We start from the raw sequence: 23,797 nt of genomic DNA, 5'->3' as shown, positions 1-23,797 counted from the left end.
GTTCTGTCTGAACCCACACTGGTTTCCCCAGTGTGGTGGCCAACATTCTGCCTTGTTCTTTCATATGTAATTTTGCCAAATAAGTGGCTCATTTGGTGTTTCACTTTAATGCCTCTGTAGCATTCTGTATTCCCCTTCTTGGAAATGGAAAATGTGCATGATCTTTTACACTGTCCAAGCCAGTGTAGAGAATCTGGAGCAAACACAGTACAAGCTCTTTCTCCTGAAGCAATTCAACATAAAGGAATTATTTCAACAGAGATTAGAGTATGAACTAAAAATTATGCCACAAGATGACAATGTTGAAAAGAGAATATGAGAATAATGAACAAGAAATTATGAAAATTGCTCTGTATGTACTGGGGACTTAGAGTGAGAGTCTGGACAAACAAGATCTTCTATGTATGTCTGAAGACCCTGAGATGATGATTTGAAAAAAAAAAAAAAAGAATTTATACAAAAATGATAGTCTACTAAACCACATCAAGATAGTCATAATTGCCAGGCAATGAATCAAGAGTTATAAAGCAGAATTAAACCAATGAAGGGCGAGGTTTGGGCACAAAATGCATTCAAATTGAGAGTTTATAGGTGGATCACAAATTCAGAAGTGTGAAGGACAGTTACTGCTATGAAGAAAACAGCAGTAAACAAAGCAGTAGACAACTTAATTCCTTTAAGGGAATACAAAAAGGATCATACAGATCTTCTAATTGAAGACAGAACCCAGTATTCAAAAGAGAAAGGAGATAAGACTGAAGAAACTGTTTTAAATGTGACCATTATGATAGAGGAAGTGAACAGTGCCTTAGCTCAAATGAATAATGGTCAATTCACCTGGTCCTGGAAATATTCATGTGGAATTATCAAGAACTGGAGGACACCATTTGAAGAAAAGTATAATGCACAATAGGAACAACTGTTGTCACACTGAGTTTTCTCTGTCTTTTAACCTCACATACACTCTCAATGAAGTGGACATTCACCAGAAGCAGAACATGGTTCAGATTCCATGCTAAGTTGTGTGTCTCACTTTCTTAAAGTGAAATTAAAGTCCATTTTGGTGGTGTTGTGCTAACTGGCATGGTAGCTCAGAATAGTCAGGAGTCTGGCAACCCTCTATAATAGGAAAAAAAAGAAACAAAGAAAACACTGACTGAAGACTCCCTAATGGAATCTGAGAGTTGTCATGCAACTTACACACAGAACTGATGACAAAAAATGATGAAGACACAGATAGTTAGAACTAAAAAAAAGTGCTAAGGCATGGGACCAGCAGTTGAAAGATCATGGGTTCATATCCCAGTCAGACTACAGATTTTTATCTCTCTCTCTCTCTCTCTTTTTATTTTTATTTATTTATTTTTTTTTTTTTTTAGATTTATCAGAAACAAAATGTGTTTCAGATTCACTTTAAACTATAGGTCACATTTTTCCAGTAGGATTACTTGCTAGGGAGAAATGTGTCACTCATGTGACATCCAGCCAAAAGATTTGCACGAGAACACTGAGCCAAACAAAATTATTATCAGAACCTGTGCATATATAGATACATTCTCCATCTGAACAAGTTGTAAATTAAAGTTACCTACCTCCTTTTTCTGCCTAAAAATGAGGGCTAATCTCAGGAACTACTTTAGGGATTTTGATAACATTTTCATTAATGGATATATTGACTCACAAGGAAAATTTGTTTATATAATTTACAAATATTTGGTGCAAATTTGCTGAACTATGAAGAATTAAAGTATGCTGCAAATTTTTTTCTGTCTGTATGTGAAGCCTACTCTGAGCAACTACTGTAAAGATTTAATACTTACAGTGGATTGGTGCAACTGCACCACTAACAAATAAGTGGCCATGGAGGAGCCATGGATTTGATGCACAAATAGCATTGTTAGTGGGTTGCTGTTGGGCAGTCCGTCGATACCTTTAGGCACTGCAGTATGTTAATAGTTGGTGTGAGCTGCTTACATAATTTAAGTTATATAAAAGTGATGATTCAATTAGCTAACATCATCCTCTGATTTTTAATTATAACTCAACACAGTGCCTGGTAGGCAAAATTGCCACTGCAGCAAACAAGTCATCTGGCTGTAAATACGTAGTGCCACATGTGGGAAGCTGGGATGGGTTGCTAGTGTGGTATAACATTAATGTTTCTTTTAACTTTTTGGGAATGTAAGTGTCTTGCTTTAGGTTAGATGGGAACTTACTGGAAATTATTGTAGTGTCAATCAAAGGTGTTAATCACTGTGAAGTTTTTACAAGCAGATTTTCTCTTTGATTAAAGAGAGATGTTTTTTTTTTTTTTTCTAATGATGCTCTTTTAATGGACTGGACATTTTGAACTTACTGTTTGTTTAATGATTTGCTTCTTCACATATTTGACTCAGTTCCACTTGACGATAATATCTGTGAAATAATTTTATTTATCCAGTCATCCTTACAGAAAATATAATCTGGATCTTCACTACTGATACATTGTGTATCTTAAATTATAATGTTCATGGTGTTCAACTGTGTAAACTTCCCTAACACAAAAATAGGGTATCCTATAATTATCATTTAACAGTTACCTGCTCAGAAATCTTGCGGTATTGCCAGTTACTTGTAAAGTGGTCTTAAATGTTCAAAATTAAGATTTTCTTACCTGGCACATGCAATGTTTTCCTATGTACCACTACTTTTTGTTGTATACTTGGTCCAGACAACAAAACCATCTCTTTCATGATTAACAGTGAATGGTATTTTCCATCATAAGTCATCATCAGACTAACTTCTTGAGGACACAAATTACACAACCACATTTTACAAGGTAGCACTATCTGTACTAGTTAGACTTTCATGAATACAAAGGTGCTCAAAGTTAAATATTTTTACATATGTAACCTTGTTCTTCCTGTATGAGGAACTTGTAATTAATATAGATGTGAATCTTGTACAAGAATCATCCACAACTGTTGCACTATTCAAAGCATCAAAATGATTATATTTTTTGGCAGTAGATGACAGATACTACACACAATATTTTATTTATATTAATCTATAAAAATTTTCCACTGATGAAATAACATTGATGCAAGGATAGTGCAGTGCCACTGAGTGAATTGTGAATGTATTCTTAGTTGTATCTAAGATCTAATCTAACTAGCGTGTGATTTATTTCTTGTTAAACAAATGCTACAAATTTACTATAGTTGTTGAATAAAAAACTAAATGTTGTTTGGAACAGAATGATTTCTAATACATTTTTGAAATTTACTGTCTGAGCATTATTACATACCGATATCCACAATACTTCACAAGTTGAGGCCAGTTTTCCAGGTATTCCTTACATGCGTGGACAACATAGAGTTTATGCAGCTCCCGAAAAACAGTACCCCTGAAACAAAAAGTTATTAATTTTCTACAAGTGTTACAGACATATAAATATACTTATCAAAAAGAAATTGATATGACAGGTCACATAACAATTTCAGAAATACAAAAATTAATATGTTAAGAAGAAATTAGGCCTTGAGTATAATGATACTTTTAAGACTCTGTGTGAGCAGCCTTTTTTCTGTTTGTAAGAATAATGAAGATATTTGATTAAACTGATGCTGAATGACCCTAATATATAAAGTGACAATTTATTGGCTTATCAAACTGAAAGCTTTGCTTAGAGCAGTTCACAAACCGAAAAGAATTTTAAATGACTTAGTTCAAAGGCAGGTTTGTATATTTATAAACGTGCACATGTGATGGAATTTTTCAACCTACCTTCACATATAGAAGATTTTTAGGGGGAAGTTCGGGTTGGTTACACCAAACAACACTCCCATTTGGCAGTAGTTCACTTATTCACCTCTTTACACAAGCAAGGCTTACAAAGAACTGGTCATGGCAGAAGAGAGCAAAGATAATCTTAGCTTAGTTCAAAGACGATACTCAGACTATGCTGGTGTCAACCTCATCGGCGCCACATAGCCCCCCCCCCCTCCCCACAGTACGAAGTACTCTTGAGAAGTCCAGGGAGGGGAGGGGGTGACTGTCGTCGGCAGGGGTGGTCCAAGGGAGCCAGACCACGGTCAGCTCGACAGCATCGTCGGGGAGCTGTTTTGATAGATGTCGTGATGGAAGGTTCGGCCACCAAACCTGGAAGATGTGGAAGCACGCCGGGTGTTGTGCTGGTCATGTGGTGACAGGGAGGCCAGCGGTTTGCAGGTGGAACTGAGCGACAATGATGATGTCTCTGGTGGGCATGGCGAACACACGAAGCATGTCCAGGTCGACGTTGGGCAAGAGGAGAACACATTTCACCAGGTGGTAGGGAATGGCGGAGGTTGTGTCATGAGCACTGGATGAAGGGAAACACATGGTGAACAGTGTGTCATTGCATAGTATTATGGAGATGCCTTGGATTATGTCTGGGGGGAGAGGCACAAACACCTCAAGCGAGGGCGCGTTCAAGATGGATGGGCATGAGAAACCTCAACAGGGTGAGGCAGGCGATGGGGGAGAGGTCAAAGGGACCGGCGAAGGGCCTGGCGGCGAGGGCATGATCATAGGTAAGCTTGACGTGGGGAACATGTGATCACTCGATGGAGTGTGTGAGACCAGAGTAGAGGGCGAGGTCAGAGAAGAGCTTGACGATTGGAGCTAGAAGTCACTCGACCAAGTGTGTAAGTCTGACATGGAGAGAGTGGTCGGAGCATTGTGAGCCACGACATGACTGGAGTGGTAGTGGCCTGAAGGGGGGTAGAATCGGGCCCAACATGAGCAAGCTTAAGTCTGTTGAGAGAGACTGTAACAGCTGAATCTTTTATCTGGATGTCATAGGTGTTGGCTGAACGCTGGAGAACTTGGTATGGGGCGGTATATGAAGGTTGCAGGGGAGCATGGACAGTGTCATCTCAGAGCATGACATATTCACAATTGTCCAGAGATTTCGGAATGTGAACCTTAGGGCGGGAGTGGCTGGCAGGTAGAGGGATATGGAGGTTGGTGAAGTGGCGACTGACGTGGTCCACGAATGAAGGTAAGTCAGACTGAGTGAGAGAAGCAGAAAGGCTCACAAGTTCACCAGGGAGAACAATGTTCTGGCTGTATACAAACTTGGCTATTGTGCATTTGAGGTCGTCCTTATAGACCACACGAATGCCGAGTAGCACAAGGGGACGGGCCTTTGTCCATAGAGAGTTGTGGCATCAAAGAGCCACCTTGAAACTACAGTGCCAGCACTCAACTATCTGGTTACTTTGCACGTGATATGCTATGGTATGGATACGCCGAATGCTGCAAATGTTACAAATCTCATTGAACAGGGCCGACTAAAATTCAACTCATGAAAGAAAATCAGCAACAATGTTGTCAGCACCCTTTATGTGTCTGACTTCGTTGGTGAGCTGAGATATGAAGTCCATGTATCTGAAGCGGCGAGGAGGCAAGTCAGCTGGTGAGTTTGTAATGACCGCAGCCAGGGGTTTGTGGTCTGTTAAAACATAGAAATGGCGTTCCTCAACGTCCATCTTAAAATGCTTGATTGCTTTGTAGACTGCGAGCAACTCCCTGTCAAACGCAGAATATTTGTGCTGTGCATTGGTGAGCTTGCGTGAGAAGAACGCCAAGGTGAAGTTTGGCCATCGACTGTCTGGCTAAGGACAGTGCCGATGGCAGTATGGCTCATGTCTGTGGTGATGAAAAGCATTTTGATGAGGATGCACGATGGTGCAGGCCTTGACAAGGAGATTTTTGAGGGCAGTGAATGAGTGAATCATAGGAGGGGTCCATGGAACAGGCCATGATCCAGAAGTGTTGGTACCTGCCAAGGCATCTGTCAGTGGAGTATGCATCTCCACAGCCCAAGGTAGAGGTCAGTGATAATAATTAACCATCCCCAGAAAGCACCGGAGCTCTTTGAATGAGGAAGGTCTGGGTAGGTTTAGTATTATTTGTACTTTCTCAGGGGGCGGTGAAATGCCGTCGGCAGAGACCCAAAAACCAAGAAAAGTGACAACCGATTGATGTAGCTGCAATTTGTCCTGGTTGGTCTCGATGCCTGCTGCCGCGAGAGTGTTCATAACAGTTTGCACATGTCGAATGTTGTCCTCAATGGAGGATCTGAAGACAAGAATGTCATCAAGATATGCAAAGCAGAATTTTAGTTCGAATAACACTTCGTTGATGAAATGTTGCCAGGTCTGGGTTGCGTTTTTCAGACTGAAGGGCATGAATCGAAACTGAAGTAACCTGATCGGAGTGGTGATTGCTGTCTTCTTGATGTCTTCAGGTGCCATGGGGATCAGGTGGTAGGCCCATTTGCAATCAATGACAGAGAACGTGGTCGCACTTGCGAGGGAAATGGCAAAGTTGGCAATGTTGGGTGTGGGGTACGTGTTCATAATTGTTTTTGCGTTTAGTCGACGGTAGTTTCCGCACATGCGCCATGACCCGTCTTTCTTGGGTGTCATGTGTATGGGTGTAGACCAGATACTGGCAGAGGGTTCAATGACACTGGAGCTTAGCAGTTCAGAAATCTGTTTTTTAGGGTCGGAGAAGCACTTGGGACAAAGCCGATGTGGTGTACTGGAGATCAGGGGGCCTGGCATGAGGCGAAGCTTGTGAATTGTGCCGTTGGTGACGACAGAAATGTTGCCGGTGGCACAAGAGGCGGTTTTTTTACAATGTGTGGCAGGTGGGGCAGGCAAGCCGTGTTCGTGGTGTTTGGAGCCACTCGGTGGATCCGAAAGGAGCCGAGGCAGTGATGTATCCCAGGAGTCAACGTGACAAGATGGCCGCCGGCCCAAAGCAATGGCAGCGTGGTCGGGTGAGCTTGGTAGAGCTCGTGAAGCATTAGTGGGTACATTGTCCGAGGGCATGGCCTGTGGCAGCACGGTTGCGGGTGGAATGCTTGGCACGAGTGCACTGTTTGTGTTGTCAGTGGCACCCGCACGGTGGCATGCAGGAGCCGAAGTTGCATTGTTTGAGGTGCTGTCCGCGAGGGGTGGGGTAGGAGCTGTCAGTTTGGGAACACGTGACACTAGTAGCTCATACACACTCGTGTCTGCCCGAGTGTCAAACGGCGCCGTTTTAGGAGGGTGTGTCCCTGCGGAACTGTCAGTACATGTTATGGCAGTCTTAATAGCACAGTTGTGAGGGGTAAGGGGAGGTAAACACACGGAAGCTCAATTGCTGGGATTGCAAGCTGATTCGGTGCACTTACTGACCTTGCTTTATCCTTTCTGTAGTGTCTGTAATTCCTTTGCTGCATCGGAGAGCTGGAGCTGTTTTTTGTGGAGCTGGAGGTAGAGCTCAAAGTTTTCCTTGTGTAGGCGAGTGACGTGTTCAAGCTTGATAAGGCACTTATGGGTGGTTTCTTGTAACATTGCCGACACAGACAAGCATGTACGGATGTGATGAGCCCTGATCAATGTGTCACGGAGGGGGGGGGGGGGGGGGGGGGTTGCTCGACGGAGCACAGGGGAAGTGAGTCTTGGACAGATGGTGAAACACAATGTTTCACACTAGGTCCAGTGAAAGTGTGTGGTGTCACAAGAAGTCAGTGCCTAGTATAGGTTCGTCAATTTTGCACACTAAAAAAGTCCACTCGCGTTTGCGGTTTGCGGAGAGTGAGATGACGTGTGAGGTTGAACCCGAGCATTGTAGTTTAGTTGAATTAACGGCTTGCAGTGAAGTAAGATGAGGATGGACGTTCGATGACGCTAAGGACGTGGGCTGCAGTGAAAAATCGGCGCCTGTGTCCTGACGGGATACCAATTCGATTCTACACAGAGTACGTGAATGAACTTGCCCCCCTTCTAACAGCCATGTACCACAAGTCTCTAGAGGAACAGAAGGTTCCAAATGATTGGAAAAGAGCACAGGTAGTCCCAGTCTTCAAGAAGGGTCATCTAACAGATGCGCTGTTGTAGAATTTTAGAACATGCTTTTTGCTTGAGTATCATGTCGTTTTTGGAAACCCAGAATCTACTCTGTAGGAATCAACATGGATTGCGGAAACAGCGATTGTATGAGACCCAACTCGCTTTATTTGTTCATGAGACCCAGAAAATATTAGATACAGGCTCCCAGGTAGATGCTATTTTCCTTGATTTCCGGAAGGCGTTTGATACAGTTCCGCACTGTTGCCTGATAAAAAAAGTAAGAGCCTATGGAATATCAGACCAGCTGTGTGGCTGGATTGAAGAGTTTTTAGCAAACAGAACACAGCATGTTGTTATCAATGGAGAGACGTCTACAGACGTTAAAGTAACCTCTGGCGTGCCACAGGGGAGTGTTATGGGACCATTGCTTTTCACAATATATATAAATGACCTAGTAGATAGTGTCAGAAGTTCCATGCGGCTTTTCGCGGATGATGCTGTAGTATACAGAAAAGTTGCAGCATTAGAAAATTGTAGCGAAATGCAGGAAGATCTGCAGCGGATAGGCACTTGGTGCAGGGAGTGGCAACTGACCCTTAACATAGACAAATGTAATGTATTGCGAATACATAGAAAGAAGGATCCTTTATTGTATGATTATATGATAGCAGAACAAACACTGGTAGCAGTTACTTCTGTAAAATATCTGGGAGTAAGCGTGCGGAACGATCTGAAGTGGAATGATCATATAAAATTAACTGTTGGTAAGGCGAGTGCCAGGTTGAGATTCATTGGGAGAGTACTTAGAAAATGTAGTCCATCAACAAAGGAGGTGGCTTACAAAACACTCGTTCAACCTATACTTAAGTATTACTCATCAGTGTGGGATCCATACCAGATCGGGTTGACAGAGGAGATAGAGAAGATCCAAAGAAGAGCGGCGTGTTTCGTCACAGGGTTATTTGGTAACCGTGATAGCGTTACAGAGATGTTTAGCAAACTCAAGTGGCAGACTCTGTAAGAGAGGCGCTCTGCATCGCGGTATAGCTTGCTGTCCAGGTTTCTAGAGGGTGCGTTTCTGGATGAGGTATTGAATATATTGCTTCCCCCTACTTATACCTCCTGAGGAGATCACAAATGTAAAATTAGAGAGATTCAAGCACACATGGAGGCTTTCAGACAGTCGTTCTCCCCGCGAACCATATGCGACTGGAACAGAAAAGGGAGGTAATGACAGTGGCACATAAAGTGCCCTCCGCCACTCACCGTTGGGTGGCTTGCGGAGTATGAATGTAGATGTAGATGTAGATGTAGAAAAGGTATCCCGATGAAATGTCTTTAATATAAAGTCTTCCGCAATTATCCGGTCGTTCCCAGACAGAATGGAGCACTGGGGAGTGCCTGTCATGTTGTGCACAGGAGGTGACATCCGTACCTACCTGTGATTGGCATTTGGGAAGTAGCAGGGTGGTCTGCAGTTCCATGCCACCTCACCAAATCATGTGTGGAAGTAACAGTACGGGTAGTGCAGTTGCATTTCCTACGGAAAGTTCGTTGCCAGTGGCGGTGGCCGAGGTTCAGTGGCCACAGCAGGTTCAGTTGCAGAAGGGGGCGTGACCGCAGGAAGAGCCAGTGATGTCCCTGTTGCTTGTTTACTGCTTCCCAGGGCGAGCGGAACAGTTGGCACAGTACGGCCCCAGCCGCATCCGACTGCATGGCGATGAGCCTGAACCTGAGACTTGTCAGGTAGGCAGTGGCTGGCGAAATGGAGCAGTGATGCATCATGTAGCTTGTCAGCAATCGTCATTCTTTGCTTAACAGGTTCAGGAGGCCTTTGAGCCAGAGCAAAGTGGATGTGAGGAGATAGTTTATCTGACCAGATGGTGAGGAGAGCTGTCTCAGAGAATAGATCGACGCTGATCAGGGCATGTAGCCATTTCCAGAGCTGGGAAGGTTTGTCATTGCCTAGTTACTCGATGTGGAGCACTTGCCATATTGCTGCCTCAGTTGAGCGTGCAAGCCAATGTAGAACTGTCTATTTGGCTAGAGTGTACCAGGTAGATGAGTCCTGGGCATCAACCAGGTCAGCAATCAAGTCCTCCTGGTCATGAAGGTGGGTGATGAGGCACAGAAACCTGGTTGACTTGTCGAACACTTCGTCTACAATTTTGAACCAGGTTGTTGCTCTGTTGGGATTAAACAGCAGCAGTGTTGGTAAGCATTGTAGAATGTTCGGAAGAACAGGTTGAGTTGAGTTGAGTTTATCGGGGCACTGCCTGAATTGCGCTGTTGTTGCTGTAGTATTCCAGGAGAGTGTGCCTCCAGGGGATGTGGCATCGACGGCTGTTCGGGTGGCAGTGTGAAGGTGACACATTGTGGTTGAGTGCGATCTGTCATAATGTGGAAGGCCGACACGGGTGAGAAACCCTAATGTGTTGATTGTGGTTTTGGAAGCTCAACACGTTGCGGGTGTGTCAGGATTGACACGTCGCGGTAGACCGACATGGATGAGGAACCGAGATGTGCCGAGAACGGTAGCGGAAGCTCGATGTATGATCAGAGCCAGGGCCACCTGTGTTGCAAGGAGGCTGCGGAGGTGTGGGCCATCCGGAAGCACAGTGTTTGAAATGATGTCGAACGTGGGACGGAATGTGTGAATGTCCACTGTTCATAGTCACTCCACTCAAAATGTTGTGTGGATAAGGTGAATGTCATGGCACAAAACACTGAGGCATAGCAGTGGGACTGAGGTGGAGGTCAGGCACAGATAACAAGTTATTGTTCCTGTTGCAAGCCGAGGTACTGAAGTAGCAAGGCATGTGCTGATGGTGAACCGAAGCAGGCACGCGTGTGGTCAGATGCTGATGAGGTTGACCTGTGAACGAAGCAGTACCAGCCACATAGCAGGTATCCGGGTGGTACTGCACAGATTGTGGCATGGCAAATCCTGTTCCTGGTGGTGGTACATTGTCCAACGAAGCATTTGCAGAAATTAGCATTGGTCTCGCACTGCATGGAGATCCATAAGAGGTAACTGCACAGTCGATGAGGGAGGGCACATGTGGTGGGAACAAAGGCATTTGATAGCTGTAGTCACGCACACTCCTAACCTCACTTATTGTTGCAGGCTTGAAAACGTCTGGTGAAATCGGCGTAATCGTCGAGTGAGAGGCATTGTGTTGCAGTCCTGGCAGGGGTACATCACCTGCAACACGATGCATGTCGATCACAAAATTGAGCATCAGGTGTTGGGCCAAAGTCATTGTTTGAATGTTGTGTTGATGTGATACATGCAGAAATAACCAACGCGGAGGCCGTGGACACAATAAAATGGTGAAAACGGAAGACGTTACAACTCGGGGTCACCATTGAGGGGGAAGTTCAGGTTGGTTACGCCAAACAACACTCCCATTTTGCAGTAGTTCATTTATTCACCTCTTTACACAAGTAAGGCTTACAAAGAACTGGTCATGGTGGAAGAGAGCAAAGATAATCTTACCTTAGTTCAAAGACGATACTCAGATCGATGCTGGTGTCGACCTCATCAGCGCCACAGATTCAAAAACAGTACCACACTATCTGCAGAGGATGTCAATTTATTCATTAAAGGAAAAATTGAGGAAATATAATTACTACCATAACAGAATGCATTGATTCAATTTCAAGTGGTTTACTGAGGACAGACTAACAAAATAACAGTCTGTCTGCACTTCCATATACAACATACTAACATACAAAAACATGTGGGAAGAAGGATAATCAAATAACAAAGAGCATTTTTGAAACTTAATTTATTGGCAGTCATATTTAATACAATCTTAAATAGATCTCACAAGTCTCTAAGGACAAACATAAAAAAATCGTGCAAACCATTTCCAAAGAATTTGGTATATTATCCCAATCTTCCTCACCTGCTCCAGAAACAGGTTTAATGTTCTATTTTATCCCTTGATAGCAAGAAAGCAGCTGATGGTGACCAAGTAAGAAACCAGTATTCCTCTTATCACCAAGTGTCATCCAGCCCTTCAAAAATCTATGACATCTTGTAATGTCATCAGATGAGCAATATCCTTCACAAAATCTGACCTTTATTCCAAAAAGTAGTATTCTATTACCTACCTTGCATATGCAAGGTTCTAAACCATCCCTTTGCCATCACCAATTTTGATACAACACCCGCACACCATTAATCTATGCACTCAGGTGTAAGCCCTGTCCTTTTTAGTCTCCCATCACCTCCTACAGCCAGCCATTCACAGGCATTTTCTACTCAGTCAAACATAAGATCACATGTAAAATCAGCAATGTCATCTACCAGCATTCTATTCAGGTATGGTAACCGACCAGCTGTGTTGACAACCTGGTTGCTTACTGTATCTACATCAAGTTCATGGGAGAAGATATGTTCCATTGTAACAGTTGCTAGGGCCTATTCCCTGTTCCATTCATATACGAAGTGGAGAAGAATGACTGTTTAAATGCCTCTGTGCACGCTGTAATTAATCTAATTTTGTTTTTCTGATCCCTGTAGGAACAATACTTAGGGGTGGTAGTATATTTCTAGTTCCATCAGTTTAGGTTTCTGCTAAAAACTTTCTAAATAATATTTCATGAGACAATTTGTGTCTATCTTTAATCATCTGCCAATTCAGTTCTTTCAGCATCTTTATGACACTCTCCCATATGTCAGTATTAGATAAGTGTACTTTTTGTCCCAATTGATCCATAGTGAGGAGATCCTCTGGGATGTGGACTGTGCCAGAAAACAAGAATATGCAATAGATATTTGCAAAATAAGAACAGATATTCTAATATACCTTTGACAGATACCAAATGCAATTGCCCTTGTTAATGTGAAATTGGTCAAAAAAGACAAGCATATTTACATTTAAAAGGATATAAAACTGGTCACCAAATATTAAATTTCAGTACATTCAGGTGCATATGATAATTGTTAGGCTATTGAAGCTATGCATCATCAAATAAAAAAATAAAATATTTTACAACACTTATTTACAACACTCACACTACTGCACAAAATCTGTACAGAAGTCAGATTGTATGTAATACTCACATTTTGTGATATTATTAACAACATATGTGCATCAGTCAGTTCAGCTAAGAAATTCATCAATGGATTACAAGGAGTTGGCCACCAATAAATCCTTTAGACATTTCTCAAACTGAACTTTATTATTAGTTAGTCTTTCATGGGTGCTGGCATGTTATTGAAAACATGCACTGCTGAACAATGGAACCTTTGTGAACCAAAGCAAGTGACTTTAAATCTTCATGAAAGTTATTATTATTCTTAGTATTGATTCATGAACTGAGCTGGAGAGAGAGACTTTTAATGGCAAATACTAGCCTCCAAAATTTTCTATCTTTGTATGTTTCAGCTTTTATTATACTTTACCATCTTTAGTACTAGTTATATACTGTTACTAAGAAACAAATTACTATAAACCATTTATGTGGAAAGAAACTGTAAGTTTGCTGTCATTTATTATAGACAATTTCATTTTGTACATTCTATATTTTAATTTCTGTGTATGACAAATCCAATATCCTTTGTATGATGACAGATATGCTAAATAAATAAATAAATAAAATAAAATAAATAAATTATTGAACTATATGAAAAAACATAAATTAGTTACAAACTGCAGCGTGCACACACTTTATTCAACATGTGAATGTCACTGCAGACACTCGGATTTAAGTTATGACATGTTCAATATGCCTGCTATCATTGGTGATGATGTGGCACAGATGAATAGCGAAATTGTGCATGATCCGCTGAAGTGATGGAACATTAATGTTGATGACTTCCTCAATGGCTGTTTTCAGCTCAGCAATGATTTTGAGATTATTGCTGTACACCTTGCCTTTAATATAGCCCCACAAAAAAGAGTTGCATGTGTTAAAATTCAGGGAATATGGCAGCCAATCAAGGCCCATGCTAGTGGCCTCTGGATACTCCAGAGCCAGAATGTGGTCCCCAAAGTGCTCCTCCAGAATATCAAAACACTTTCCTGCTTTGATGGGGTCAAGTTCCATCTAACATTAACCACATGTTGTCAAAATCAGGGTCACTTTGGGTAATGAGGATGAAATCATCTTCCAGAATCTCCACGTACTGTCTAGTAGTCATCGTGCTATCAAGGAATATCGCACTGATTATTCTGTGACTAGACACTGCACACCACATAGTCACCCATTGAGGGTGAAGCGATTTCTTGATAGTGAGATGTGGATTCTCAGTCCCCCAAATGCGCCAATTTTGCTTATTGAAAAACCCATCCAAATGAAAGTGGGCTTCATAGCTAAACCAAACCATGCTTGCACATACTAATTCACATCATGCCCCACAGCCAACTGTGCAGTTTGAACATCCTAATGCAAACCATTCAGAAGTTATGCTGATTTTATTTCCTATAGTTCAATAAGTGTCACCCTGTAACTTACAGTGTCACTAAACTCAGAGGCACAATGCTTAATTATCTTTGGTGATATATTATCATAACCACCAGATTTTTTAATTTTTTTTATTTTTTATTTTAAGGATTTTATGGTGGAGATTACTTCTACTGGTGATGTGAGTATCATACTCATATTATGGTAGTTATTTGTAGTGTCTGCTCTGAGATATTCCATGGCAGCATTTACTAAACCTGAAACCCCATCATTTAAGTAACAGTTATAAAGTGCTTATTGGAAAGTTCAGCAACACTGCACATATCTGATAGCCATGTCGCATATACTCTCAATGATGTGTGCTCTTCTTCACCTCTGGTTCTACCAATCTCTTAATTCACTATATCCCATGTTGTCTTCATTTTGTTATTTGATGTGACTATTCATTTCCAATATTGTGTTTGCTTTGATGTATACATTACTATCTTTAATATTTTGCACTATGTTTTGTAATAATCTATAGCATTTACATCAGAACTATTTTTGACTATAGACATAGTTTACTTAGTGTCTTACAGGATACCATTATTCCTTGAGTAATCCATGCCTTTTTTATAGACTTTGGTCTAATCTGGGTTAGTTTTTAGGTGAAAATGGTTTTTAAATAATTAAGTATGTTATTAATAAAAGTGTTGTGTGTTTCATTCACGCTGTGAGCATTGTATGCATCACTCCAACTCACTTGTTTGAGGAGTTTCCCAAAACAATCAATTTTTGGCTTTCTGACTGCCCTCTTGAACTCAGATTTAGTAGCTTTTATATGCTGATCAGTATTTACATTTAGCAAAGCGAATAATATGTCATGGTCTGAGAGGCTACTTATTATTGGTTTTATAATATAATTTGGTTCATTAGACATTTCAAAAAGATATTATCAATTGCTGTCTTTGAGCTCTTAGCTATCCTAGATGGAAAGTTAACAACATGAATTAAGTTGAATGAGAGTGCTACTGACTGCAATAAGTTCTTATTGGAAGAGTTTTCAAGGAAATCTACATTAAAATCACTGGCAATCACAAATTCTTTCCTCTTTGTTGTTAAATACACCAATAGAGCTTCAGAGTTATTAATGAAAAGATTAATATTACCTGCTGGTACTCGGTATACACTTATTGTTATGAACAATTTATTATGAAATTCTACTTCTGTTGCACCTGCTTCCATATGCTGTTCTGGGCAAAATTTATGAATGTCTATGTTATTAAATTTATGACAACTCCTGATGAATGTGGCAACTCCTCCATCCTCCATTTCTGCCCTCAAAAGTGAGAAGCTAACGCAAATTCTGCAACACTTTATAAATCGGTATCAGTGGTGACATGATGTTCAGAGAGGCAGATTACGTCAACTAGGTTGGATGACCAGTTCATCAATGCAGATTAATAGTATATTAATTTTACTTCTTAGCCCTTAAACATTTTGATGGAAGACATTTCACTTTGACTGAGATAAACCTGGGTGGAAATTAAATTTCTGCTGACTGATGAAAATTTTTAGCCAAAAACTGTGATTGCTGATCCAGTGTGCCAGAATTATGCTGTCTAGTTTCTTTCTCTAACTGAAGGTTTGTTCCAATCCTGACCCCTCTTAGAACTTGACTTCTTTCTATCCCACCTGTCCTAAAAGGTGTTGCTCCAGCACCTGTAACAACTGGTATCTTACCACTCATGACAGTGTCTCCCCTCCTTAAATTTCCTGCTATTAGCCCGGGCAGTTTACCCTTCCTTTTCCTGTTGATGTGTAGGGTATGCCTAATGTGGAGGCTATCTCTGGATTCTCATAGGCATCACTCAGAGGCACTGTAACAGGACTTTAATATTTTAGAGGACTTGTAATAACTTCAAATGTCTAATTGTGCTGGGCAATTCACAAGAAGCAGCATAATTTAAATTGAGCATTTCTTCATATCTAATAAATATAATTATATTATTAATCGTTGGGAATCTTTCTGATTGAATATAATCTTTACAATCCTCCTGTATCCCCTACACATTCCAACTACAAATTAACTCTCCTGACAGGAGAGTCATGGCATCTCAGAACAGACACAAACTCCACACTGGCAAATTTCAATGTTGATGCAATCTTTACCAGGTCACACTCTACAGTGTATCTAGGATCTCTGTCAGTACTGTTGCCCAGCCCACCTGCAATAACCATGATGTCTTCCTTTGTAATGTCTTTACAGTGTGAACCTCAATTCTTTGTCACATGACCCATACCAGCACTAGGTTTACAAATTTGGTGACCTGTTATACTGATCCTAATTCATCCTGAAGAAGTTGGCCTACACCTGTGGCATGAGAGCTACCTTACAATAAAACTTTTTTTTCCTCTTTGCTGACTCACCTGCATTCTTACTCAATTTTCTATTGAAAGTTTGTTGTGTCCTGCTTACACCTACTCTGCCTGAAGCTCACCAGTTTCTAGCTGAAGCAAGCGATCAAACTTATTTTTTTACATTCACCACAAAGCTGTCTGATGATGTTCTAAGCCTATTTCTTTTGTTACCTGTTGCCACTTCCCACTTCTCTTTACCCTTCTTCCTCCTTAACCTATCCAGATCTTTCCTAGCCTGATCTAACTCAGCCTGAAAGGCAGCAATTTCCTCCTCCTGTTCTACCATCTTCCTACCTTGACTACATATCCTACAGAACCACTGATGAGTCTGATTCACTTCCGCAATTCCCACAACACTACAGTCACACCCCAATGGGAAAGACTACTGTATCTATCACACCAAACCCCAGAGCCAACAATTCAACACCAAGTCAGGCACTTTTCACTCATGGTAAAAGTAATACTTTAGGGAAAAAAGTCAATTAAATTACTGACAAACAAGAAAACATTTTTACAAAAATAGTCCCACTCACAAAGCTACTATGTGCAAAGTTTCTAGATCCAGCAAATTAAAATTTATGCTGCACTCTGCAAATGGGAATTAAAACAATGAAAGGATACACCATACTTAACTTGCGGGAAAGAAAAAAGGCCAATTAAATGAGATTCTTTACATTTACTGTGCCAAACCAAAATATAAGCAAAAATATGACTGTAACCCTACTTTATGATCTTTTCACATTTTCTGGAATAATATGCAAAGAAAAGTCAAACCTTTAAAGGTAAGCTCGAAAAACACACTAATATACTTCTTTAGTTAATTATCAGTATTAAACTAAATTTTATTTCAGTCTAGATCACTAATCTGTATGAGAGCACAAAACTTGTGTATATTGCTTGGCCCAGGGCTACCAACTCAAATAAACTTGTGTTGCTCTGCTTTGTATCCATTCATTGTCCCTTGTTAGTCCTATTTGATATGGGTCCCACACATTTGACCTATATTCTAGAAAGGCTCACACGATCATTTTGTATGCAATCTTCTTTGTACACTGATTGCATTTCACTAGTATTCTGCCAATGAATTGCAATCTGCCACCCGCTTTAGCTGTGAGTGAAATAATGTGATTGTTCCATTTCATAGCTCAAGTATTTGTATGAGTTGACTTATTCAAGCTATGACTCACTGATACTGTAGTCATAAGATACCATGTTTTTTTTTTCATTTTGTGAAGTGCACAATCTTACATCTCTAAGCATTTCAAGTGAGAAGCCAGTATTTGCACCACTTTGAAATCATATCCAGTTCTGACTGAATATTTGTGCAGTTTTTCTCAGTCTGTGATTTCATTACAGGTGACTCCATCTGAGCTTTCTATTAAAATTATCTGCAAGGTCACTAATATAAAGCACAAACAGCAAGGGTCCCAATACACTTACCTGGGGCACATCTGAAGCTATTTCATCTGTTTGATGACTCTGCATCCAAGATAATATGTTGTGTCCTCTCCACAAGAAATCCTCAGTTTAGCCACAAATCATGCTTGAGACCCCATATGAATATACTTTTGATGTTAAGGATATATTTGGTGCTGAGTCAAATGCCTTTTGCAAGTCAAGAAACTGCCTTGATCCACAGCTTTCAGCATCTCACGTGAGAAAAGTGTGAATTGGGTTTGACGTAATTGAATTTTCTGTGTCTGTGCTAGTTGGCATCATTCTGCCTGAGATGATTCATTACATCTGAGCTCAGAATATATTCTAAGATTCTACAAGAATTGGATGTCAAGAATGTTGGATGGTAGTTTTGTGGATCACCTCTGCCACCCTTCTTGTAGATAAGTGACCTATGCTTTCTTTCAAACAATGGGCACAGTTTTTTGTTCAAAGTATCTTGGTATATTATGGTCAAAAGGAAATTTGGTGTAGAATCTGATAGGAATTCCAACAAGCCCATGAGATTTGTTCATTTTTGACGATTTCAGCTGTTTCTCACTGACACAAATATGTATCTGATTCATCTTTGCTGTAGTACAGTAATTTAATTTTGGAACTACTATTGGTTTTTCATAAGCAAAGGCAATTTGAAAAAAGGAGTTAAGAATTTCTTCTTTTGATTCGCTGTCCCAAATTTCAGTTCCTGTCTCGTCCTTGAGTGTCTGGGCCCTAACTTTTTGTGGCACTAGCAGCCTCTATATATAAACATAATTTATTCAGGTTGTGTGAAAGATGTTTTAATAATACTCTGCTACAGCAGTCATTGAAATCTGCATAGATTATCCTCTTGACTGTCAAATTCATTTAATTCAGATCCATCTGAAGCGCTGTGCTTTGTTTTACACTTATTAAGCAGTAGTTTGTGTTTCTTTAAAAATACACTCCTGGAAATTAAAATAAGAACACCGTGAATTCATTGTCCCAGGAAGGGGAAACTTTATTGACACATTCCTGGGGTCAGATACATCACATGATCACACTGACAGAACCACAGGCACATAGACACAGGCAACAGAGCATGCACAATGTCGGCACTAGTACAGTGTATATCCACCTTTCGAAGCAATGCAGGCTGCTATTCTCCCTTGGAGACAATCATAGAGATGCTGGATGTAGTCCTGTGGAATGGCTTGCCATGCCATTTCCACCTGGCGCCTCAGTTGGACCATAATTCATGCTGGACGTGCAGACCATGTGAGACGACGCTTCATCCAGTCCCAAACATGCTCAATGGGGCACAGATCCGGAGATCTTGCTGGCCAGGGTAGTTGACTTACACCTTCTAGAGCACGTTGGGTGGCACGGGATACATGCGGACGTGCATTGTCCTGTTGGAACAGCAAGTTCCCTTGCCGGTCTAGGAATGGTAGAACGATGGGTTCGATGACGGTTTGGATGTACCGTGCACTATTCAGTGTCCCCTCGACGATCACCAGAGGTGTACGGCCAGTGTAGGAGATCGCTCCCCACACCATGATGCCGGGTGTTGGCCCTGTGTGCCTTGGTCGTATGCAGTCCTGATTGTGGCGCTCACCTGCACGGCGCCAAACATGCATACGACCATCATTGGCACCAAGGCAGAAGTGACTCTCATAGCTGAAGACGACCCGTCTCCATTCGTCCCTCCATTCATGCCTGTCGCGACACCACTGGAGGCGGGCTGCATGATGTTGGGGCGTGAGCAGAAGACGGCCTAACGGTGTGCGGGACCGTAGCCAAGCTTCATGGAGATGGTTGTGAATGGTCCTTGCCGATACCCCAGGAGCAACAGTGTCCCTAATTTGCTGGGAAGTGGTGGTGCGGTCCCCTGCAGCACTGCGTAGGATCCTACGGTCTTGGCGTGCATCCGTGCGTCACTGCAGTCAGGTCCCAGGTCGACGGGCATGTGCACCTTCCGCCGACCACTGGCGACAACATCGATGTACTGTGGAGACCTCACGCCCCACGTGTTGAGCAATTCGGCGGTACGTCCACCCGGCCTCCCGCATGCCCACTATCCGCCCTCGCTCAAAGTCCGTCAACTGCACATACGGTTCACGTCCACGCTGTCGCAGCATGCTACCAGTGTTAAAGACTGCGATGGAGCTCCGTATGCCACGGCAAACTGGCTGACACTGACGGCGGCAGTGCACAAATGCTGCGCAGCTAGCGCCATTCGACGGCCAACACCGCGGTTCCTGGTGTGTCCGCTGTGCCGTGCGTGTGATCATTGCTTGTACAGCCCTCTCGCAGTGTCCGCAGCAAGTATGGTGGGTCTGACACACCGGTGTCAATGTGTTCTTTTTTCCATTTCCAGGAGTGTATCTTTAAAGTGATTGTATACCATGGATGGTCTCTCCCATCATGAACTGTTCTGCTAGTTACATATGTGTCCAGTGCATGCTCAACTACTATTTTCAACTTGAGCCATAATTCATTGACATGTTCCTGTTCTGAGCCAAAAATTTTAGATTCCTCATTGAGTGTGACACTACTACCTCTTTACCTAGTTTACTGAATGTATGAATCTTACCACTTGTTTTAATTGTCATTTGTACTTTGTTAGTCATTGTTGCTACAGCTGCCTCATGATCACTGATACCAGTTTCAATGTGAACATCCTTGAAGAGGTCATTTTTATTTGTCAGTGTTAGATCTAATATATTTTCCTCTTGAGTGGCATTCTGAACTATTTGTTCTAGGCATTTTACAGAGACGACATATTGTAATGTTTCGCAGGATGTCTTATCACTTCACTAATAAAACAGTAACTATTGCAGTTGATTGTTGGTTGATTAAAGTCTGATGACAGCATGACTGGGGATCTTACATACTAGCTTAATCAGTAGTTCTGCAATCATACCGACTAGGTCACAATGAAAGATGTCAAACATCAGGCAAAGAATGACTTTGTTGGTCAAAGATGTGTTTCAGATTTGGTCCATTATAAGATATCCAAGAGTGACTGCTGCACATGGATATGACAATCCAAGTTGTGTGTGAAACAAACATTTGCATTCATAGTCCGCGAGTTTTTATTTTACATGCAACTTGAAATGCCATATCTACCTGCAGAAACTGCTCCCAGATATCTGATGATGGATAAATTCTGAAATACGTCAAATCAGCAATAAAGACATTCCTTGCCTGATGTTTGACTTTTAACATTGCAACCCAGCCAGCCTGAATGCAGAACTACTGAACACTATAATAATGGTTTCCTGCCTCCTCCATGACTTCATGTTGCATTTATATAAAGTACTAGTGAACTGATGATATTGGTTACATCAGGGGATGGGTCTGGTGGTCAATAGAAGGATCCAGCTATTATTTCGTACAAACTCTTGAGTCTTTCACAAACAAACTTGCACACAGCTTAAATTTCTATATCGGTGTGTCTCAATTTATGTCTACTGTGATAATTATGCCACCTCAATTTCCCATTCACCTATCCTTCTGATAAATGTTTAAACTTTCCCCAAATCTCACTGCTGTCAATGTTGGGTTTAAACCAGATTTTTGTGCCTAGTATTATGTGAGCTTCACTATTTTTTATGTGCTTCAAACTCTGGCTCTTTGTCGTAAATACTTTAGCAGTTAATCACTAGGATTTTAATCCTCACACTTGTGTGGGGAATTTCCTTGGACCTCATATTGATACTTCTGGGTCTCCTACAGCTGTTATTATCTGGACTGGGTAGAAATCTAATCTAAAAAGCCCTTATATGCACCCCACACAGTCAGCTACCTACATAGCAGCCTCTGACTGTAATGATTACCTGATCCATTTAGGGGATTCCACCAGCTTTCAGCCCTATGGCTCAAGTCCAGGAAGTAACAGCTAGGTTGTCACAGAATCTTCAAAGCATCTGGTTCAAGCCTTTCACTTGGCTCCAGACAAGGAGACCACAATATGTTCTAGAGACAATACTGTAGATTGTGAACTTTATTGAAACTTCGTGAGCAAGGCTGGTATTGTCAACCTTCTGTGCCAGTCACTGGAATGATTTAAGTATGACCTTGGGGCCCAGTCAAGTGCTATCGTTTGTTCCAGCATGTGTTACAATCTGCAATTGGTAGCACCCTGTTCTTTCAGTGGCTGCGAGTAGCCTCTGCAACATGTTGAGTGAACCCTCCAGACATACACATTGAGAGCACTTGACATTCCTCCCCACCTCTTGCTCTCATTTTCCTAAAGGGGTATAATTATTCTCCATACATTTGAACTGCCAACAATTAATAGACCCTTACCTTTTTTTGTGTGCCTCCCTTGACATGGGACACAGCAGGTTGTATCAGCCCTTAGTCACACATCCAACCCTAGCAATTCCATGTATTCCTAGATTGCTACAGCCATCTGCTAAGTCAGCAAGTTTTTTTCTTCACACACTGACTTTCTCCACAAGCTGTTGATTCTGTCACATGACCAGATTCCTGGATACTATGTTTACTGGCTACTGATTCAAAGAAAGGAGCTTGGGTTCTGGCGAGGCTTCTGCCAACCTAACTTTGCTCAATCTGGCTCTCCTTCTCATGGTGTCAGCATCGGTTCAGTCCTGCAGCTGTGTCTTGATGGACACGCCATGTGGCAGCATGCTTGTATCGAGATATTTGACATTGAGTTTAAAGTTCCTCCTGCACTGTCTTGTCCCCACTCCTGCTAGGGAGCTTGTGAGTAACTGAAAGTTCACACTGCAAACATTCTGACCAGCATGCTTTTAGTACCCATGTGGGTACTGTCTGATTCAGCACATCACCATTGTTAATACACATGTGATAGATGTGGAACCTTATTCTCAATCTTGCTGTCAATATTTCCTGTGAAAAATGATTAATCCTGCACATTGTGTCAAGAGAAATGAAGTGTTGTGCTGGTGGATACCCTGGAGTGATGTGGCAACTTTCTGCAGTGACTCCTACTCTTACTACATGCTCCTTTATTTAGCACCATAAAATTTAGCAAGTAACTTTCTCCAAAGACCATTCATTTGTGAGATTAATTCATGTTACCTTTGTGTAGCAATTCACTGTTTAAATAAAAGTATCATTTTTTTGGCCTTATGTAGAACTATTCTTTATACAACACCTATCATGTGACACTCCATTACATTTAAATTAGGTAAGAAAACGTTCCAACAATATGAATTGAGCCTCACTGACTCAGTTTCAATATCTGTGGAAGACAGAACCACAAACTTGACGGTTAGGTCCCTGTCACCTTGTACGATGGCCCTTGCCATACCATTGACACACCACTAACAATAATGTGAATGAGTAGTGATAGATTCCAAATTTCCCGACGACAAGACAGCATCAACAGGAGAGGATAGTACATAAGATACCTTTAGTACCTCTGATACATGACTCTCAGGAGATATCCCAACACACCTATTTGCAGCATCTTCCAATCACTTGATGATGGTCAGAGCCACTTCCAGCTACTTACAAACAGCAAGGAACTCATCCTGCATATGTGTACGGCATATACAGTGGGGCTGTGCAGCATAACCGATGACACCAATAGCTATTTTGATATCTCAGTCATGTGTGTTCTCTTACCCAACAACTGATGACCTCAGCTGTTTGGTCCCTTAGGAATTCACACACATTTGAACATTTTGAACCTACCCAGTAAA

At 41.6% G+C, this 23,797-nt stretch overlaps 1 protein-coding gene across 1 annotated transcript in view; it reads right to left on the bottom strand.

The window, feature by feature from the left end:
- Positions 1–23,797, bottom strand: part of LOC126266708 (tryptophan 5-hydroxylase 1) — a 240,407-nt gene that overhangs the window by 47,725 nt on the left and 168,885 nt on the right. The window contains exon 7 of the mRNA XM_049971157.1: positions 3,287–3,385. Coding sequence (XP_049827114.1) covers positions 3,287–3,385 — 99 coding nt within the window. The remainder of the gene's footprint in view (positions 1–3,286; positions 3,386–23,797) is intronic.

Source organism: Schistocerca gregaria, chromosome 4 (genome assembly GCF_023897955.1).
Source record: "Schistocerca gregaria isolate iqSchGreg1 chromosome 4, iqSchGreg1.2, whole genome shotgun sequence".
NCBI classification, from domain to species: Eukaryota; Metazoa; Arthropoda; class Insecta; order Orthoptera; family Acrididae; genus Schistocerca; species Schistocerca gregaria.
The sequence above is the reverse complement of the archived record's forward strand: the minus strand, read 5'-3'. Positions and strand labels throughout refer to the sequence as shown.